Source organism: Sardina pilchardus, chromosome 9 (assembly GCF_963854185.1).
Source record: "Sardina pilchardus chromosome 9, fSarPil1.1, whole genome shotgun sequence".
Taxonomy (NCBI): domain Eukaryota; kingdom Metazoa; phylum Chordata; class Actinopteri; order Clupeiformes; family Clupeidae; genus Sardina; species Sardina pilchardus.
The window spans coordinates 30,968,965-30,990,892 of record NC_085002.1 but is presented as its reverse complement, the minus strand read 5'-3'; the positions used below and the strand labels follow the sequence as shown (position 1 = coordinate 30,990,892).

The 21,928-nt window shown below is 39.3% G+C and overlaps 2 protein-coding genes across 3 annotated transcripts in view; one reads left to right on the top strand and one right to left on the bottom strand.

Annotated features, from left to right (window-relative positions):
- Positions 1-7,196, bottom strand: part of cenpp (centromere protein P) — a 95,186-nt gene extending 87,990 nt beyond the window's left edge. Inside the window, exon 1 of one of the 2 annotated variants that reach the window (XM_062544718.1) lies at positions 7,061-7,196. The gene's annotated coding sequence lies outside the window, so the exon portion shown is untranslated. Of the gene's footprint in view, positions 1-1,041; positions 1,157-7,060 lie in introns of those variants that run through there. The other variant, XM_062544719.1, reaches the window with a different exon arrangement.
- nol8 (nucleolar protein 8) lies at positions 1,336-19,994 on the top strand. Its single transcript, XM_062544713.1, has 17 exons — positions 1,336-1,381; positions 3,852-4,013; positions 4,103-4,165; positions 4,275-4,353; positions 4,458-4,608; positions 4,921-4,991; positions 5,210-6,800; positions 7,113-7,283; positions 7,434-7,547; positions 7,695-7,803; positions 7,898-8,027; positions 13,188-13,268; positions 13,404-13,735; positions 13,974-14,112; positions 14,223-14,284; positions 14,365-14,447; positions 19,745-19,994. The coding sequence occupies exons 2-17, from the start codon at positions 3,884-3,886 to the stop codon at positions 19,802-19,804; spliced, it is 3,366 nt and encodes a 1,121-aa protein (XP_062400697.1). The 5' UTR covers positions 1,336-1,381; positions 3,852-3,883; the 3' UTR covers positions 19,805-19,994.
- The last annotated feature ends 1,934 nt before the right edge of the window (positions 19,995-21,928 follow it).

Here is a 21,928-nt window from a genome sequence, read left to right as displayed (position 1 = left end):
CTAACACCATATTGAGACAATATGTATTATAGCAACAACTGTTTTATTAGATTTAGCTACATTTTCAGGTCACATGTGGTGCCAAATGCTGACTCCCCAGGATAATCTTAACTGGCTGTAAGGTTAAATCAGGCTACCTGACAGGCATGGAACATTTTTACATTATATTACATGGCTGACGCTTTTTAACCAAAGCGACTTACATGGTAAACATTTTGAGCTTTTTTAAAGCGATTCTAACAACAATTCTAGGGAAAAAATGAAAAAAATAGAGTGCAGTATGTATGAAGAAAAATAGAAAGTGAAAAAAAAATAGTAAAACGTTATAAAGGTAGAGTGCAGTAGGAATAAGTGCATCAATGAGAGTAATTGTCTGGAGGGGGAATGTGGCTGGGAATTACTGCCTCCTTCTCGTCCCTGTCAAGGTTGCCATGGTTGTGGAGACCTCAACAGGCACAAGGATCAGCAAGACTAGTTGTAAGAAGGCCTATTGCTATGACAGGAGATATTCTCTAAAGAGCTGGGTCTTCAGAAGTTCTTCAGAAGTTTTTTGAAGTTTTAAAATGGCAATAAAAAAAACGTTGTCTGAAAACACTGTGAAGTAGGGCTTCCAAAGTCTATGCATTAATTCCATAGACTGAACAGACGAAAGATCATAAGTAGCACTGCTAGTCGTTATTCATTTTAATGTCTGTGTTCATGCTGCTAACGTTAGCCAAGAGTTGGAGTTTGGCACAAGACCGGGGAAATTTAAAATAGGTTACTCATAAAGAACCCAGAAACTAAACCAATTCTAGGAGCGATATACCACACTCTTCGACAGCATAACAAAATACAAAGTGTCTTGTAACATTTTTGCTAAACTTAAATGGATCATTAGTGAACTTGCCACAGCAACCTCTAAAAGCTAACGTCAACATACAACAAATTAAGTGGCCATAGCAAGTCCTGAGCAAACTTAAAGTCAAATAAGACGCATTGTAATGATGAGCATGTTCCCACAGTAGAAGTATTACAAACAAATGAAAACTGTAATCTTACCCAACACCTCGTCCTTCCAGCATCAGTGTCTCTGTTGACGGTGGCAAATCTCGCGCCAACGTGGACTCTACCAAAGGCATGCATTGGAGGGGTGACATAAACGCGTAACGTTTCCTTTTACTTGTCTTTAAACACTATTATTTTTGTATGGCATCCGTGATTACTCGTGTTGAATGACAGTACGTAAAATATTATGCGATGTTGGGTGAAAAACAATAAAACTGTGGGAGAAAGCTGGACTACCGAAATGTACATGGGAACCGACGTACGATTCGGATAGGGGGGCACTCGGAGTTATTTCTTGTAACACATCACATACATGTGGAAGGTGGACGTGCAGGTAAGCTCCTTTCAAGTTGCTACATACATGTACATTACAAAGTGTATCCTTTTTTGATTGTTGATTGAATGATTGTGATTATATGTAAATTATATGGAAGTATGATTAAGGTAATTTTGTCTTTCTGATATTGGTCACCATGGTTGATTTGAAAATTAGATTTCACGTGAGTTAGCATGAACGAGTTAGCTGCGTTAAAGCTATCTAAAAGGCATGAAAACCAACAACACAGTCGTCATTCCGTGTCAAATCAGATAAGATTGTTGCTACATCGTTTCAGATGTTCAAATGTTCTGTATTTTCATTGGGTCCCAAAACCAAGGCCTGTAAAATATTTCTGTTGAAATCATATGTCTTCATATTCTTTCAACCTTTCATGTAAATTCAGTTTTACATCCTGACTTTTTTTCTGAGAAGCAATGTTTGGGCATATAATATCATGAAAAGTGTTGTTTGCAGTCAGCCCTAACTCTGTAGGATGGAAGACAAGCATGTTCATAGTATGACTAGACCATTACAAGTTTGTAGGCTACCGCATGTTTATTGATTTTCTACAAGGCCCTCTTTTGGAGAAAGTGTAAAACAGTAAGCTTGTTTTTGTGTATAAAAGAATGTAAATTAAGATTGTAAAATGAGATTGTATTAATATTGTGCCAATTTGAGCTCACCACATAATGAATGGGCTCGAAGATTTTAAGGATTGAATAAGGGAAGGTTGTGTTTTTTGGTCATTTTCAAAAGCCATCTGCCATTAGGCATTTAGAAATCTATGTGGAAGTAGATTTACGTAGGGGCATGCAGTGTACAAACTAAGTGTTAAGTCAGGTTTTATTGATATAGCTGCAGCAAGTCTAGTCTTCAATCAGCACACATGTACACTCCTCTGTTAGTTACTCTCCACTGGCTCCCTATAGTGGCCAGAATTAAATTCAAATCTCTGAGTTTAGCCTATAGGACATTGACTGGATCTGCCCCGTCCTACTTAGTCAATGATCAAAGTTTATATTCCCCACCGCCCACTACGGTCTTCTGACAAACGTCTGCTGTGTCGACCAGCTATAAACGCTGGGTCAAACTCTTTTTTACTCTGATTTTTTACATCAGTGGTTCCATGTTGGTGGAATAGGTTGCCCAGTGTTCAACATTAATAAAGTATTGTACTTGCAGACAAAATATTGATTGATATGGAAGCCTGTTTCCACCACTTGGAAAGACATTTCTCTTAATTATGAGACATAAAGTCATAATTGTGAGATTCAAAGTTATGACTTGGCAGGCAGGCAGCATCTTATATACTACCACTCCGTTTGTGGCATGCACTTTCAGGTGTGAACTGGTGATCGGGAAGTACAGGTCATTTTTATACGAATATTATTCTACAGATGCAGATGCAACATGATTGCTGGTGTGCATGCGAGACCAAGAAGTATTGACATTACAGCTGCATCAGAACCACAAAATATCTAGCCAGTAAATGAGCACTAGAAAAACGTGTCAGAGAAAAGTAGCTGGGGACAGTTGTCTGCGGTGAACTAGATAAATTAACTTGCTGCTACCTGCTCACTTTCTGAATGATGCGTCTTTCTGGTGTTCCTTTTCTGCTGGGTGGGTTGCAAGCTTAATCTTTTTCCACAACGAACTGCATACGCATAGATACCTTACAGTTCTAACGTCAAATACACTTGTTATTATGTGTCACAGCAAACTGCTTAGGTCACTATTGCATGTTGCACAACACGTTATGCATGTGATCAAAACGAGTTGGACTCAAATATGTTGCGTTACAATATATCGCAGATAGGCTAGCCTGTCATCACCTACATGTGCTCATCACCTGCTGTACATATTTGCTCTTGACCTGATGGAATATTCCAACTGATTATTTTGTTTTTCGTTGCATATTGGACCTTCTATCTCCATCCCCTCTCCTCGGTCTGGCCTCCTGCTTGCAATTAGATAAATCGGATATCCTCAATAATGTCGATCTTTAAACAATATCTGGGGCACGAGCTGGAGGGCCAAGAACCGAGGAGAGAGGCGGTATGCAAATAGAAATAGCTTTGAGATGAGCCCTAATTTTGGCATCTCAAAATTTATACTTTATTTTCCTAATTATGACTCCGTATCATTTTGACTTTGCATTTCATATGACTTCGTATTTTCAGGGGCTTCTTAATATGTTTTTACTTTGGATTTTGGCAAAAGGGATTTTAACACCTACTCCTATGTATTAATGTAACCAGTGGGTGCAATTAGTACTTTCATTAAATTTAATTATCCACTTTGTACCGAGAACAGTTCCATCCTACAGAGTTTGAGCAGGCTGGGAATTATAATTTTTAAGATATCAATGCCCAAACATGACCTTCAAGATAATGAGAAAATGTATATAAAATATCAGTCAGCAATGAATTCTGTTTATTTAATGTGTCTAGTGCCTGATGTAACTCTGTTTTGTTGATTTTTGCAGGTCGGTTTTGTATAGAGTATGGCAGATTAATCATGATGATCACAAAACGCTTGTATGTTGGTGGTCTGAGCCACAATATATCCGAGAAAGATTTGAAAGACAGGTTTGGTAAATTTGGGGAAGTTTCAGATGTGGAAGTAGTGACTAGGAAAGATGAAGATGGTAAGTGTATTTATTACTATAGCAACACATTTGATCAATTACTGATGACTATGGCTTGCAATTGTAAATGTTTCCATTTTCTTCCTCAGGAAATCCGGTTAAGACATTTGGATATATCAACATGAACGTCTCAGATGATGGATTTAGAAAATGTGTGATGCTATTACATTTAGTTACATGTACTGCATACAATGTTTAATTTTTCTAGGTGTGTGCATGTGGAACAAGTATGTTTTAATGCTGCTGTTTCTTTGTCCTTAGGCATGACAGTCTTGAATAAATCAAAATGGAAAGGTGGAACACTTCAAATTGAAATGGCAAAGGAAAGCTTCTTGCACAGGTCTTCAACTAATCTGACATTTTACTCCATGTTTTTTGATGATGAGATAAAAATGTGTTGGGTATGACCCTGATTCACATTTAATTTTGTGCATTGTTTTATAGGCTTGCCGTGGAACGTCAACAAGCAGCTGAGAATGGCCAAGCTAAACATCTTAACCAGAATGAGAGTTTAGTTGACTCCTTGAAAGAGGCAGGAGTAGAAAACTTCCACATGAAAGCAGCTGTTCCTGGTACTGAAATTCCAGGACACAAGGTATGTTTTAATGAAAAATAGTTTTAGAAGTCTGGTTTAATTTTCAAACATATTGAACGCCATTACGTCTGGTGTAGCCAGTTACGTTGATTAGTGGCAAGTATTGCAGAAAACGCCCTGTGAGCAGAATGCTTCAGTCATGTGCCCGGTGTAGCCTTCCTGTAAGGTGCTGGTCAGTGCTATTAATGTCGTAGTGTTTATAATCAGAGATTCATATTTTTGTGAAAATCTCAATTTTCTCATCACCTGAACTGCGTATGTCCTGTGTAATGTAAGGTATAAGTATAATGTGTTTTTCATCTTTCATTGTAGGACTGGATTGTCAGTAAATTTGGTCGTGTCCTCCCTGTTCTTAATCTCAAATGTGAAGGCAAGAGCAAGATATCCTTTGGTGTTTTGGAAATCCTCATTAGGTTCAGATTTGTCAGCATAACTGTATAGGGGGAAGTTGTGCACAGACAGACAGACATGAGTGTCTTGGATATATGTGACGTTTGTAAAGCTTATATGCTCTGCTGTCCAAAGTTCATAAAACTAGTGATTTGATTTTATGAGAATTTCATGCTTGTAGTCAGATGTTTTCCTTAACTGTTCTTCACATTTTTAAGTATGATCCATCCAAACACTGCCACAACATAAAGAAATTTGATACAATGACCGAATCAGAAATGACTCCAGTCTCTCAGTTGACATGGGAGATACCTGGTGGTGATGATGAAATCAGTAAAAAGAGAAGGGGGGAATTCCCACCACAAAAAACAAAACCTAAGAAGATCAAAATGGATTTGTCATGTCCGTTGGGTACACACCTGAAACTATGTGAAGGCCAGAGAAATCCTACAACAAGCAGATTAGATATGAAGAATTTTGTTGGTGATGATAGAATTTCCGGGAAACTAAACATTATGCACCTGGAATCAAGATCCACCTTGGATAGTGGTGACAATGAAATGGTGATCACAAATGAAGTACCTCATGGCATGGAAAAAGAGACTGAAGATGGTTTAGAGGTGGTTGGGGATGACTTTATAGTAAAGGCCAGCATATTACAGCCTGGAGAGAGCAAAAATCTGACAACATCTGGGCATTTGGATAGTGACCAAGACTATGACTCGGCAGACACTGATGAGATTCTGACCCGGAGTAAAGCTTTGGATGCTCCAGATACTGAACAGAATATGTATTCAAAACCTGAATTGCTTGGTGAAATGCAGTCCAACAAATATGAGAACACATTAGCTGAGAAGAAACACATCATAGACCGTGGAAATGGTGAGAACCCAGACAGTGACTCAGAATCTTACAGTAGCGTGGAGTCAGATTATGAAGCTATGATGACCAATTGTTGCAGGTTAGAGATATCATTAGGAGATCTTGAATCGCTTGCTAAACAATCCTTAGAAACCTCAGATGATGAAGTTGTAAACTCTCACGAGGCATCACCCAAACCAATGTCCGTTAAGTCACTACAGAAAAGGTGTATCAACCCGGAGGACATTTTAGCCTCTATTATGGAAACATGCAGCAGTGAAGACGAATCGGAGGGAAAGAAACCCAAACGAAAGAAGTCAAAGAAAAAGAGTAATTCATCTCTTCCAGAATTTATAGGAACAAAGAGTCTCTTTGGAGTTTCAGATGCCTCAGAACCAGAGCCAACCCCCTGCATGAAAACTGATGACAGTGCAAGGGAACAAACATCTAACACTGTCTCTAAATCAGAACAGTGCACATCAGAACGTCAAGCTAAGGTTCTCCTTGTAGAGCCCTCATGTTCAGTTGCAAACTCTGAATGCAACAATCCATCCATCAGTGATTCTTCAACCCATGACAAGAACAGCATTTCAGAAAATGTTTTGACATCCTGTGAAGACTTGGAAACTAGAGATGAAGAAAGAAGTGATGTTCCAGAGACCTTAGAGAATACTTATTCTACCAGATTACATGAGACAACAGAGAAACGGTCAAACAGTGAACTCTGTGATCAAGTCAAACATGCCACTAAACCTGAGGCTATTTCCTCCAAAGAGCACAATGAGGAATCTAGACCACCCAGAAAAAAACCTATCCGTGTTCAGGTGTGTGATGCTGAGAAGCAAAGGCAGGACAATGAGAGGCGTCTCGCTGCTCTAGAGCAGAGACAAATGGAGTCTGCACAACAGAAGAAGCTTATCCAGGGTGCACTTGCTGAAGTGGTGAGTTTTTAAGCCCTGCTCTGCTGCCACTGTCTACCTGACCAAATGTGTTTACTCTAATCTACCCTGTCCCTTGAAACCCTGTCACAGGTTGATATTGCATTTACTGTAAAATAGTTTTTAAAAAAATTGTAATTGCTTGAATTTGATCTTTTGAGATTGATAATCTGAGGCCTGACGACAACCAACAAAACAGTGTTTCCACATTTCATTCATGAAATGGAAATGCTACTAGGAAAAATAATAATTCGTAGTTTTACCCTCATTTTTCTCTGCTCCTTAATTTCTTTCTCTGTCTCTTCTGTTCTCCAGGATACACCAAATGCAAATAAAGGGAAACACATAGTGTTTGATTCTGATAATGATAGTGAGGTTGAGTTGGAGGACTCCTCCCTTCCAGCCACCAGAGGAAACAACCTCTTGGGAGAGGACTCAAAGGATACTGGCAGAAAAAATCAAAACAAACAGGAAGTCAATTTAAAGGTATTTGTAACTGACGTTTGTGACTGGGAAAAAAACAATATTATCTTTAGTTTCACATAATTTGCATTATAGTCTGCAATGTTGGTGTCTTACATTCATGCACAGGGTTGAATGAATATAACTGTTGACCACTCCTACATTTTTCATTAGCCAAAAATATCAGGAGCTTCCAGGCTCTTTGACAGCAGTGAGGAGGAGGATAACGCTTTAGATGAAGAACGATTCCAGATTAAACCCCAGTTTGAAGGCAAAGCCGGGCAGAAGGTATGTAGTGCCTACGGAGGTCCTGTTTTTGGTTGAGTAAAGAGAGTGGTTTATCTGTTTCTAACTTTGATGAATGTATGCACGCAAGTCTCGGTTTTGATGTTATTTTGAAATGAGTAATTGTTCATCTCTGGTGTGTTTTTATAGCTCATGGAGTTACAATCTCGATTTGGAGCAGATGAACGATTCCAAATGGATTCAAGGTTTATGGATAGTGAGGAGGAGGAAGAGGAGGAGGCTCAACTTAAGAATTCAGGTGGGACCTCAGTGAATGGCCATTTTAAAAGTTCCTCTTTATTTTTGGTAGCACTATGCTAATATACTTTTACATGTCACTTCTTGTATTGAAGATAATATGACGCCTGTAATTGAGGAAACACTTGTGGAAGAAAAGAAGAAAAATATGGAAATACTTCAGAGTGTTCTGAACATAAGTAAGCAGCCCAATTTTGCTGAGTCTACAAAGAGTAAGATCTTCAGGTAATTGAATATAAATATTTTGTTTCACACGTCATTAATCTATAGTATATAATGACAGAAACATCTGTCTGTTTGTGTTATCTCAAACCGTTATCTCAACTGATTTCAAACTTGGCAGGTGTCTTGCCACGGGCACAAGTGAATACAGTGCTGAGTTTGACATTGTTTGGATAAGAAATATAAAATATATTGTTAAATATTGGTAAAAGAAGCACACTGTAGCTGCAGGCCCACTATGGAGCCAGTGCTATATTCGAGCGTACAGGTGATAATGGCCAAGCTTCAAGCACCAAGACTCAAAACACCTTTCCTTTCCCATTACCAGACTGATACCCCCTTTGTCTTGTCCTAAATCCTGCCCATACAGCTATTGTCTATGTCATATCTACATTAATGGTTCTGTCTGTTACATACACAGGGAGGGAGAGAAAAGTTGTTGTTACCATATATGTTAGCTTGGTGGGAATATTAACAGTCAGGGTTAAAGCATTTAACATAAGGTAGACACACACTTTTTTATTCCTAATTTTATTATATTACCATGATGTTTAGAGGGTAATTCAGTAGTTCACTTAATAGCAGCCTGATGTGTTTTTAAGTCACACTTTTTTTCATAGTTTGGTTGGTCCTGCGATCTATATATAGACAGTGTGGAGCACATGTATTCAAGAAATGAGTAAAAATCAAACCGCCAAGGACACCAATTTTCTTTGTGATTGAAGAATGTATCGTAAATAAATAAATGTTTTCCTTAAATGCTAAGGGAAGGAAGTATTTGACCCCCTATGTAACCCTATGGGAGTTTAACACATAGGGTTAACATGGGGGCAGGCAGATTTTTATATTTTTTAAGGCCAGCTATTTCATGGATCCAGGATATTATGCATCCTGATAAAGTTCCCTTGGCATTATTAAAATAGCCCCACATCATCACATACCCTTCACCATAGTTAGAGATTGGCATGGTGCTTTTTCCAGTAGGCCTATTAGCCTGTTTGATTTGCATTGCCTGGATTGCCTAGCATGAAAACGAGTGTTTGACACCGAAATCTCGACGATTGAGCCTGTTTGTGGAATTTGGCAGCTTTAGAATGAAGCTCTGTATGGCTTTAAAGGAACACTTCACCGTTTTTGCAAAATTTTCATATTAAACTACGTTATTCCCTTAACTAAGACGAGTTGAAACATACCTGTTACGTTTCAATGCGTGCACTCACTGGCTCTGGCGCGCGGCGCAACTTTGATAGCACTTAGCTAGCCCAATGCATTCATTAGGATCCAAACAGAGATGAAGTTAGAAGCGACCAAACACCTCCATGTTTTCCCTATTAAAATACAGTTAGTAGAGTAATCACACAACCAAGTATGGTGAGACAAAATAAAACGTGGTGCATTTCTAAGCAGGCAAAAGGGATAACTATGTTTTGTCTGTCTGTCTGTCTGTCTGTCTGTCTGTCTGTCTGTCTGTCTGTCTGTCTGTCTGTCTGTCTGTCTGTCTGTCTGTCTGTTTGTTAGCAAGATAACTCAAAAAGTAATGGATGGATTTCGATGGATTGAAATTTTCAGAGAAGGTCAGAAATTACCCAAGGGAGAAGGGTCATTCCATGCCGAACGTACAAATGTCCCCACTCGACCGTCACAGATTTGGCTGAAAAAAATCAAGGTTGTTCACACACTTCTTAATAGTCCCAAATATTAGCTCTCTACTCCCAACAGTTTTGTCACAAAACATGTTTTAGCAACTACCCCCCCCCCCCTGAATTTTTAAGCAATGCTTTTTTCAAATTGCTAATACTATAAAAGTGTTTAAGCTAGCTCATTCAAACTTCCCAGGCTTAAAATATGCTACCATGACTTGAGGAATATGGATTTCCAAGGGTGTGGCTTGGGTATATCATAGTATCATATATCATATCATAAATTCAAGCACCAGAAATACTATGATATACCCAAGCCACTCTCTTGGAAATCCATATTCCTCAAGTCATGGTAGCATATTTTAAGTCTGGGAAGTTTGAACGAGCTAGCTTAAACACTTTTATAGTATTAGCAATTTGAAAATGGCTCTTCAGAAAGCATTGCTTAAAAATGCAGGGGGGGGGGGGGGGTAGTTGCTAAAACATGTTTTTTGATAAAACTGTTGGGAGTAGAGAGCTTATATTTGGGACTACACCTATTAAGAAGTGTGTGAACAACCTTGATTTTTTTCAGCCAAATCTGTGACGGTCGAGTGGGGGCATTTGTACGTTTGGCATGGAATGACCCAGAAACGATTTTGGGAGTGATCCGTATCACCTTCGGGATTCCGGCGGCGTTTATGTTTTTCGCTTAGTGGTGTAAGGGCATGGTATGGCCACGTGGTGGCGATCTGAAATGTTTAGGTTCAAATGTATGACATCCTAGGAAGAACCATACAGACGGAGTTATGGTTATGGTTATGGTTATGGTTATGGTTATTTAGCAGACGCCTTTGTCCAAAGCGACATACAAATAAATAACAATACAAATTAAATAACAGTGAACAATTACAAAAGGGGAGAATAGCAATATTATCAATAAAACAATCAATTAAGCACTAACCTAATGAGAAATAAAACAATGAAATGAGAATAGCAATCAAATAAGTCACTCAGTTAATTATATAATAACAATAACTCTAGCATGGTAAGGCTAAATTTAAGGACAATAGCAGAATAAATGTCAAATTCTAACAATGGACAAATTATAACAAAACAATACTATTATACAAACCATAACACATAACAAACGCTCAAAAGACTAAGTGCATATTAAACAAATATGCCTTAAGACCCCTCTTGAAAGATCCAAAACTGTTGCTGGAACGGAGAGCACTGGGCAACTCATTCCACCAACACGGAACCACTGAAGAATAGGATCTACAGTTTGACCTAGCATGAATGGTTTGTCGACATAACAGACGCTCCTCAGAAGATCGCAATGGGCGGTTGGGAATGTACGTCTTGATCAAAGAACTGAAGTAGCTAGGAGCAGATCCAGTCAGTGTCCTATAGGCCAGAGTGAGAGATTTAAATTTAATTCTGGCTACTATAGGGAGCCAGTGGAGAGTAACTAGGAGAGGGGTTACATGTGTCCTCTTTGGCTGATTGAAGACCAGTCGTGCTGCAGCATTCTGAATCAACTGTAGTGGTCTTAATACGCAAGCAGGTAGGCCAGCTAACAGGGAATTGCAGTAGTCCAGCTTGGAGATAACCATTGCCTGTACAAGAAGCTGAGTGGAATCTTGTGTCAGATAAGGTCTGATCTTCCTAATGTTGTACAGGGTATACCGACATGACTTTGCAATTGAGGCAACATGCTCAGAGAAAGTAAGTTGGTCATCAATTATGACACCCAAGTTACGTGCCGATCTAGTTGGAGTCAATGAGGATGAATCAAGCTGGATGTTCATCTGTTGGGGAATGGCTGTTTTTGCTGGAAACACCAAGAGCTCAGTTTTTGAAAGATTAAGCTGAAGGTGCTGATCCTTCATCCAGATTGAAATATCCTTCAGGCATGCAGAGATCCGATGGGAAACACTAGAGTCCTCAGGTGGGAAGGATAGGAAAAGTTGAGTGTCGTCCGCATAGCAATGATATTCAAATCCATGAGAGCGAATAATCCCACCTAAAGAAGTGGTGTAAATAGAGAAAAGGAGGGGCCCTAATACTGATCCTTGAGGGACTCCTGTAGTGAGGTCATGAGACTTTGATATCTGTCCCTGCCAAGACACGCTGAAAGAACGCCCTTTAAGGTAAGATTTGAACCAGTCAAGAGCTTTCCCAGAAATTCCCAGTTCATATAGTGTAGAAAGGAGAATGTCATGGTTAACCGTATCAAAGGCTGCAGATAAATCTAACAGAATTAACACTGATGACTGAGCAGAGGACTTAGCTACTCTCAATGCTTCAGTCACAGATAGAAGAGCAGTTTCAGTAGAATGACCACTTTTGAAACCAGACTGCATAGGGTCTAGTAGGTTATTCTGATAGAGGAAGTCACACATTTGCTTGAAGACCACTTTCTCACTATAGACTGCAGGAGAGTAGACGGGACAGGATCCAAAGGGCATGTTGTTGGACGGCTTCGCTGAAGCAGTTGAGAGACCGCTTCCTCATCAAGAGGAGAGAAAAAGTCCAATGATGGCATCATGTTAACACCAGGCAGAGTCCTTCTTACAGGGTCATCAAACTGAGCACTTATCTTAGCAACTTTCTCAGTGAAAAATGTTGCAAAGTCATCTGCTGACAGTGAAGTAGCTGATGGCGGTGGTGGAGGATTGAGAAGAGACTTGAATGTAGAAAAAAGTTTTCTGCTGTCAGTGGCGTTCTCAATCTTACTCTGATAGTATGTTCTTTTTGCAAGTGTGACAGTGGATGAAAAAGATGAAAGCATAGACTGGTATTTACTAAGATCATTTCTATCTCCAGATTTATGCCATTTCCTTTCAGCAGCTCTAAGTTCCTTGCGAACTGAGCGTATACTGTTTGTCAGCCATGGATGGCGAGGTTTAGAACGAGTGGGTCTTGTGGAAAGAGGACATGCTACATTCAGACAGGATGCCAGTGTAGAGCAAAGAGTCTCTGTAGCGTCATTAACCTCAAGTGATGAGAATGAACTCGGGATAGGTAGAGCAGAAGTTACTAATGTTGCAAAATGTTCACTTGAGAGGCTTCTGAGGTTCCGTCGGAATGACATCGTCGGAGCAGGAACTGTAGGGTTATCAAGGAGACGCACAGAGAATCTAATGAAGTAATGATCTGATACATGTAGAGGATTAACCCAAACGTTGTCTGCAGTACAGTTCTGTGCTCTCTGAGTGCTTTTCTAGTTAGGATATGGTTTACGAGCACAGGAATAGCATGTTTTGAATAAACTACACTACACTAGTTTAACAAATGTCTCAATCATATTTTTACATAGTAGTTTTAATGTTTTGAAAGTCAATTGTGAAGTTAAATTTCTATCTTGCCATGTCTCGAGAACAGCAGCGACCAATTGCATATGTGGCTAATACTATGTAATACCTATGTTCCTATGCACATGTAATCTGTGGCTTCATAAAATAATGAAATAAGTTAGTTAAAGTATATGATCTAAATATTTATAAGCTGGTGTGGCAAATCTTTTCTTGTTCTCCAGAGATATATCAGCTCTGCATTATGACCCTACTCGAGAAGACCATGCAGCCTTTGAGAAAAAGAAAGAGCCTAAAACAGAAGGGTAATGGCAAAACACATTTCTTAATATCTTAGTCATTTTGTATTACAGTTTCTTACAGTATTTCTGTTTGTGTTTGAAGTTCAATTACCCTTCATTTCTTTATTCCTTCTTCCCTTCCTTTTCTCTAACTCACAGGAAGGCTACCAGGCGGAAGAAACTAGCAGAGGCAGAAAAACTTCCTGAGGTGTCCAAGGATATCTTTTATGATGTTGCAGTGGACCTGAAAGAGGTGTTTGGGTCAACTTCAATAACAGTGGAAGGAGAGAAGGATGTGTCATGGGACAAGAAAGAAGAGGATGGAGAAGCAGAAAAGAAAAAGGAGGAGAGCTCAACGGCAGAGGGCAACTTAGACACGCAGTCAGGCATTGTCTCACTTGCTGCTCCAGATAAAGTTGAATCATCTGGTTTCAAGTTCTCCTTTTTTGGAGAGGATACAGAAATTGGGGCAGATGCTAATGTTAAGACCGGTACGTAGCTGCACTTAGGCTACAAATTCTATTATGTAAATGAAGAATGGCCATTATTATTGCACAGCAATACCAAAACATATTGTCGCTATGTGGCATACTGTGTTTAACCATTTAGCCACCTTAATGGGTTACTTTTTCTATAAATTTGATTGATCGTTTTCTACCTTCAGTCTAGATGATTATAGAACTTCAAGGTTTGATAAAAAGCTACCTGCCCTGCAACCATGTTTTACAGATGAATACAAGATTGAGCCATTAAGAGGACCCAAGGTGTCATGGCAGGGAGACCCCCGTTTCCAGGATAGTAGCTCTGAAGAGGAGGATACAGAGGAAAATGAGGGAAAAAATAAGATCGCCTCAGTGATTGCAGTCGAGTAAGTCTGTGCTTTTAGAATGTTCAGAACTTCTCTAAACATTTACCCTATGTTCTTAAACATTTCTTCATATGCAGTTAAAATCCCCTTCATTATTTCTTTGCCCATAGAGATCCGAAGCCCTCCAAGAGGATGTTGTTCTTTTTCTACCATGATGATGATCGTCTGAAAGGTAGAGTTCTGCTAGATTGTGTATGGTCTGTGGATGCTCTATATTGTGAAATGTATAACAACCGTTTTTCCCTGTTTTAGAGGGACCCAAAATGTTTTGCAGGCCTGCAAAGCTAGAGGATCAAAGAGAAGAGTGGGAGGAGAGGAGGACATCTTTAATAGAGGTAAAATCCTGAAAGATGAAGAATAGAAGTAGAAGTAGACTTTAAAAGGCCAACATGCTAGATTTGTGGAGAAGTTACAACTGTTAGGTCTGTATCTTTAACAGTTTTTAAATTGTTCTAGATAAATATGCCTTTCAGCTTCCAGCTTCGATACTTTTTCAGAGGACTGCTTGAAAGTGATTAGAACCGTAGACCTAATATTTTGGATTTCTCAACAGCTCGTTTGTGAAAAGACATTTACTAGCGCAGCCAGACGTTTTTTGCAACTTGTAAACTTTGTCATCATCACCTCTGTTTTAGTGATTGTAAAACAAAATTGCTAAACTTTAAAGGAAAACTATGCAGGATTGGCGATTTCATCGCCGGTTTCGGTTTCACTCGTTTTATGCTTGCATATTTCTCTGCAGAGCTTCCCCTACAGCTTTAGCGTGTATATTTTACAAAACTCCTCAATCCGTCAGTCTGCCGTGCCTTTTCGTGAGACTTTACATGACGCTTCCTGGAGTAGACCATGGGTGCGTGCCCGAGGGCTCCTGAAATTGCAAGCGTGGTTCTACCGCTACAGACCACTAGGGCAGCCGAAAAAAAACATAGTTCGACCGGTAATGACTCATTTAATCATATATAACAGTATGGAACGAATTGATTAACTGAAAAACGTTGCATAGTTTACCTTTAATAGAGTAGGCTAATTAACTGTGCAGCCAGATGTATTTAAGGCTACTCTGAATAGCGGAATTTTTATTTTATTTTACTGTCTATGGAGAAAAACAAATGAGTCTGAACGCTGTTAGACCCGGAAAGAGATTTATTATCCTATTATTACATCTATTTATTAATGCAAGGAACGTCTGTCTGTGTGTCACTCTGTCTGTGTGTTCCATGCATAACTCTCGAACCACTCATCCGACTGACCTAAAATTTGACACATGTATTGCTAATGACATGTGTGAGTGCAGTGCAAAGTTTGGTAATTTTTGGACAGAAAATGACAAAGATATCGTTAAATTAAGCAAAATACAACTCTACCGCAATCCCACAATTCTACCACTCTCCGCACTTCAGCCACACCCCTTTTCACTCACTCCAGCATAGAAACAAAAAAGCCCATTTAGCTGAAAAACTCACGTGTTGCCATTCATGGAAATTACGATGTCTCAGGTAAACAACGGACCGTTTCAAGATTGTTCATGTGGGATAAACATGCTGAGTCCGACACACATGCACCCATGTTGGTAAGCAGGCTGCAGTAACGTAACGTTGCATAGGCTACTCATCAACAACTGCGGTTGCCTAGCGGTTCTGTTGCCTGATCAGGTTGCTGATCTTGTAATGCCGACACGCACGTCGGTAGCATTCTGTTAAAATTTGCATTTAAAACAGCCGTTCTCGAATCTATCTGGACACCGGCTATGGGCATAACATTCATTCAAACATCACTTCCGAGTTCATAGCACTGGCATTGCCATGGTCAGCTTTTAGGCCACAGTTAGCTTTAGGCTATCATTTCCCAACAACAGCAAAAGCGCACAGGTATGTAATGTGTCTAATATTGGCATTAGCTGCAACTCAAACGCCTTTCCCCTTCACTTTTTTTACTTTGCAAAGACAGTAAAAAGCTCTACTAAATGCACGGGCCTGATTCTACATCACCAATCTAACATGATCTACCTGCATCACGTCATTTGGCAACAAGTTTCTTGGAAAACATTGTTTGTACGGGCACTGCACTAGTAATCACTTAATATCGGAATAGGGGCACATGTAAGGTTTTTGTTTGTTTGTTTGTTTGTTTGTTTTGTTTTTTTCCTGAAAGGGTAATCATGGATCATCTGGGTGATTTGATATGGAATAGCCAAGTTTCTTTGGTTGCATGTCTAGGGCATATGTTAAAACTGGTGGGGAGTTAACTATAGATGATAATTTAGTTGACTGCCAATTGGGAGGGAAAGTGAAAACCAGCGCCCCAAGCGGTTGCGTTCCTATCGAAGAGCAGCTCCAAAAATGTCCTGATAACCCCCATGCCGAGCCTTTTTCATTATGTGCCACATAGTAAATGTACACAATAATTTAGTAAGGAACTTACTCATAGCCTACATCGAGAGCAACAGAATGTGTAAAATGCTCCTCGAAAAGTTCCTTTTCAAGTATCCTTTTCCCCCATATGGAGCCCAAATCAACATTACTAATTACCTTCGCCAAGGGGATTATATTTTCATCAGGGTTTGTTTGTTTGTCAGTTTGTTTGTTTGCGATGTAATGGCATGGTATGGCCACTCGGTGGCGATCTGAATAGTCTAGGTTCAAATGTATGACAACCAAGAACAACAATGAATGCGGAGGTCTGCACTCTCCGAGTGCTTTTCTAGTTAATTAAAGCTTTCTTTAACAATTTGTCATAAAGTGGTAAAAAAATTTACCATAAATTACCCTGTAGTGAGATATTATTACCTGGTTTATTATAGTCCAAAACCCGAAAACCCCCTGTGAAGACCATCCTGGCACGACACGTTATGTGTGGCCCAATTAGACGACAATTGTTTTTGAAACAGTAGATGTTCCTTTCTCCAGCAACAGTAAAACCTTCCACCAAAGCCACTGCGAATACGAGATGCCTCTTAAAAATGAAAATTCTCCTTTCAGTGGTGTAGATAGCCCCCAGTGCATTTTTTGGTCTTTAAAACTATGCTGCCTAGGCTCTATGGAAATATAAAGCTTATGTTTATATCTTTATCAGGATAATCAGGGTAGAAATGGCAATTTCAGTCATTTTCAGCCATGAATTGTTGGATGGGTCCCAGAACTCCAAAACAAAAAACAGCTGGAGGGTTTTAAGTATATGGCTGTTCATAGTTCCACATATTTAACACATGTACAAAGTATGAGCCGATTTGGCCGACCCTTTCTTCCGACCTCCTGCTGGTTTTGCCTGGTTTTCTTGTGCAATGACTCCTAAGTCCCATAGACCGACTTTTCAAATAAATACTACGCAGCTATACCAACAATTTTATCCACCAAAAATATTTTTCAGTCTGCATACTGTAATAATCTACAAACTGTGAAAATATCAGACCTTTTTTCGGCTTATTTAAAAAACAAAAAACGTAATTGCTCTTTTCATTTCATAAACAGACTACAATTACAAGTGACGTGGCTTTACCCTTTGACGTTATTCACCTAGCATGGTTTGTTTATTAGCCTGTTAGTTAGTTAGTTAGTTGACAATCACACTTACTGCCAGCTCTTGTGTAAGTAGGAGCACAACACAAGTTATCCCAACATAAAGGTAATTACCACACGGTTTACATCGCTCTCTGTTATTACAAAAATATGTAAAGCCAGTTTAGCAAATTGCCGTTTTGATCAGTTGGAGATAAAGCACCCAAACTGGTGACGTCACATGCTACTGTAGTTCGTTATCACCATGTTACAAAAAAACTCAAAACAATTAAACTGATCCTAAAAAATAAAGTATGACCACTAGAAGCAATAGAGCTGACCCCAATGCATAGCATGTGGAAGGCATTTAACTAAGTTCCCATTGTGGGCCGAGATATATTTTTTCTAAAAGAAAATCCCATCCACTCCCGCTAGCCTCTAGGAACGCAACCAGCAGGGGGCGATGGGATTACTTTCCCTCCCTATGCTTCGAAAAAAGTCAATTTTACATTTAAATTTGGTATCAGGTGTTTATTTTTAAAGGAACACTTCACCGTTTTTTAAACTACGTTATTCCTTAACTAAGACAAGTTGATACATACCTCTCACGTTTCAATGCGTGCACTCACTGGCTCTGGTGCTCGGCACAACTTTGATGGCACTTAGCTTGCCCAGTTCATTCATTAGGATCCAAACAGAGATGAAGTTAGAAGCGACCAAACACCTCCATGTTTTCCCTATTACTTGTTTGTAACATAGGGAAAACTGTGTTACTGTATTTTAAACATGGAGGGAAAACATGGAGGTGTTTGGTCGCTTCTAACTTCATCTCTGTTTGGATCCTAATGAATGAACTGGGCTAGCTAAGTGCTATCAAAGTAGCGCCGCGCACCAGAGCCAGTGAGTGCACGGCACGCATTGAAACGTGAGAGGTATGTATTAACTCGTCTTAGTAGTTGAATATGAATTCAAAGTTGAATATGAAAAAAACAGTAAAGTGTGGCGGAAGGGGTTGTCCTGTGGGGAAATTTGTTCTCTGCATTTTATCCATCCGGGTGTAGTGTGCACACCTTCATACTCATACTCATACACACACACACTTGGAGCAGTGAGCTGGGGGCCCACGCACACTAGGAGTATACCTACACATCCAGAGCAGTGGAAAGTAATTTAGGATTTTGCTGTTTACAATTTAGCCTTTTCATAGTGTTTACCAAAGATGCGGATGCAAAGCGCTCTATGATATTAGGCGTTTACGATTGTACAATTTTTAAGCCAACCAACCCAGTGACGTAACGTTCTATTGTAGCCCAAGATGGCGCTACACTGTAGCAAAAATGTAGCTTTGTAGAACTTGTTATTTCTAAACCAGTGTCCCTGACATCATTCAACCCATTCGGATTGATGGAGTGAGAATCAATATTTCAAACAAAGAAAATTGAATCTAGTGTTTGGTGTCCTCTTTAAGTTGCTGCCCGGGGAGCAGTTGGGGGGGTTAGGGGCCTTGGTCAAGGGCACCTCATCCACGGATGTAGATGTGGGAGAGCTGTTTTAATCCCTCCCCCCACCTACATTTTCCCTACCGATTTAACCCGCCAAACTTCGGTCACAAGTCTGATTCCTTAACCAGTAGACCACGGGTGCCCTTTTCATTTATGGCTATTTTCACTCAAGCACAGCCCCATTTTATGTGGTTACATGTTCATTCAACGGAATAGCCTAGTCTACTTGTAGATGTCAAAATTGCAGTGATTGTGATATGGACAGTTTACTTTAAATGTGACAATAACATTACACTTAAATCACTTTCTGATATAAATACAATATAGAGATCAACTTCTAGACAGTACTGTAGGCCTAGAGCGCAAATAGTCTGCAGTCTTTCTCTGAATGCATTTGTCTTTTTTCCTGTTAAATGAAAGTAAGAATCTATGCATGCAGGTTAGGTTAGCGCTTTGTGTTTTTACAATTGCTGTTGCAACTTGCACTGTAACCGCATCAAGAACTGTAGTAAGAAAATGTGGAAAACACCAAACGGTGTATTTCCCCTCATCTGTCTGAAATATTGTGATGTAATATGAACCCACATCAGGTTATGACCAAAAAAAGTTGTTTACTTGCATTATTTTTTTCCTCAGGAGTACAGAAAGAAGCACAAAGCCGCTAGGAAGAAATTGAGGGAGTCTCATCATAACTGAGGTTGATATGCAGACCTATTGTCAAGCAGACAATTCTGTTTTAGAACATGTATGTATTATACATTTCTCCTACTAGGATTTTGTGATATCACTAGATAGTGTCCAAGAATATCACTGGAATAATTTATCAAATGTGCCTTGAGGATTTGTAATTTGTAAAGGTTATATAAAATAAATGGAACTTTGCATATTGGCCACCAGGGGGTGATACTAAACACCTTTGTACACTTTGGTCTTGGTCTACGTGTCTTGCACATATTTACATTTTCTACCCCCTATTTCAAGATGGAGTTGCAATATACTTGCATAATAATACTCATGATATGTTTCTTCTTTTTCTTATTGCTACAATGACCTTCCACTAATAATTTCAAAACATTTCATTACATTTACAATGTCTAGTAATGATATCCATTTTAGCCATGCTGTTCCAGCATTTTCCTCTGTAAGCTCATCAGTACAGTGATCAAAGTTCTTTCTTCACCTTTGGAACACCCAATCATCCGTAAGACTGAATCCAGATTTAGGCCGGTTTAGTTAAGCAGAATTGATTGTTGATGCTAGCCTAGTATTAGGTTCTTTATATAGTCTTTGTGGTATGTGTTGTAATATAAGACACACCACAAAAGACTATATGTAATGTCTTGTACATAAACAAATGTAAGTATTTGATAATATGTATTTAATTTCTTGTCTTTTACAATTGGACCAATACACAGTTTAAATTCTAGTGCGCTTTACTTGTCCTCTAAAAATGTTTAGTTTGCTGTATGCGTGCTTATAAAGCAAAGCCTATTTTTCAAAGGTTCCTGTAGTGGAACTGTATGTGTGAACTGGACACACTGTTCCTGTCCCCAGTCTTCTCCTTTCATGGCTTCCTGACTAACAGGACGCTGTGGTTTCCTATTTCATGCCTGCTGACATCACTGTTGTCTCTCAAAGTGTCAAAGTGGGAGGGGAAGTAAGTTGGGGGAGGAGACAGCTGCTCGATGGTGACATAATTCTCTCTTTAAAAAAAATAAATAAAAAAACCTCAACTGCCATTTAGTTTTTAAGACAGAAGACTGCTGCAACCAAAAAGTATCCATTGTTAACAGTAATTCAGATGACTGGGCACAGTCACCACAGAGTATTCACAACTTTTGCTGCAATGTGAGCAAGACAAATATTTGCCATTCATTATCAGGATTAGTATCGTGTTGGTGCCTGAGTAACTTTTGCAAATCTTTGTGAAAGTCACAGCAACATTTGAGGAGAGTAGTAGTATCAACAGTTGAGGGAGGATTATTTCTACAACCTCAACAGCCCTAGCAACAACAAAAAAGAAATTAGCCGTGACTTGTCCATTTGACAACTTCTGCTTCAACACACTGACAGTGCTTCCTTTTAAACGTAAGAACTTGTTTCTGGGCATTTACCGAATCAAGCCAGGTGGGAGTTTTTCCAAAGATGGCTCTGTACGGCTTTGCATTTTCCATTCAACCACAAAACAGAAACTCAAGTGATGAGATGGAAGTGTAGATAGGTTACAAGGCACCTTATCATATGAAACACTGGAGTTAGAAAAACATACTTAAGACATTATGTAGTAAATGGTGATGTAAAACTAAAGATGTGTAAACCTGAGATTCTTCACTTTGTAACAGTATTCGCTTCTATTATTACTTTAAGGGCAAAGCTTAGGAGAGCTACCACGTGATAGTGGGGGCAGTCACAAGTCCTTCCAGAATAACATCCCTCCCCCATTCCCCACTGACACAAAAACAGAAACATATATGTGCACACACCCAATCAAAGTGATTTTGAATCTACAGTAATTGCAACATTTTGCTCTGAACTGAGATAATTTAGTTCTGAATCGTATCTCCCACAAACAGCTTTAATCTGTTAGACTTTGACCATTATGGCTCTCACATTTCATATCTCTAACTTCCAGGTGGCTCAATTTTCCATAAATGTAGACAAGCGTGTTTGTAATATCCCTTTCACCTTCCACAATAATGAATTCCGGACTAATGAATGCCACTAGTTGAAGAACTGAGAAACTAGTTGTAAAACTGCTCAAACTTAAAAGATCAAATTGCATTTTGACCAGCGTGCATGGCAGACCAGCCCCAGAGTGAG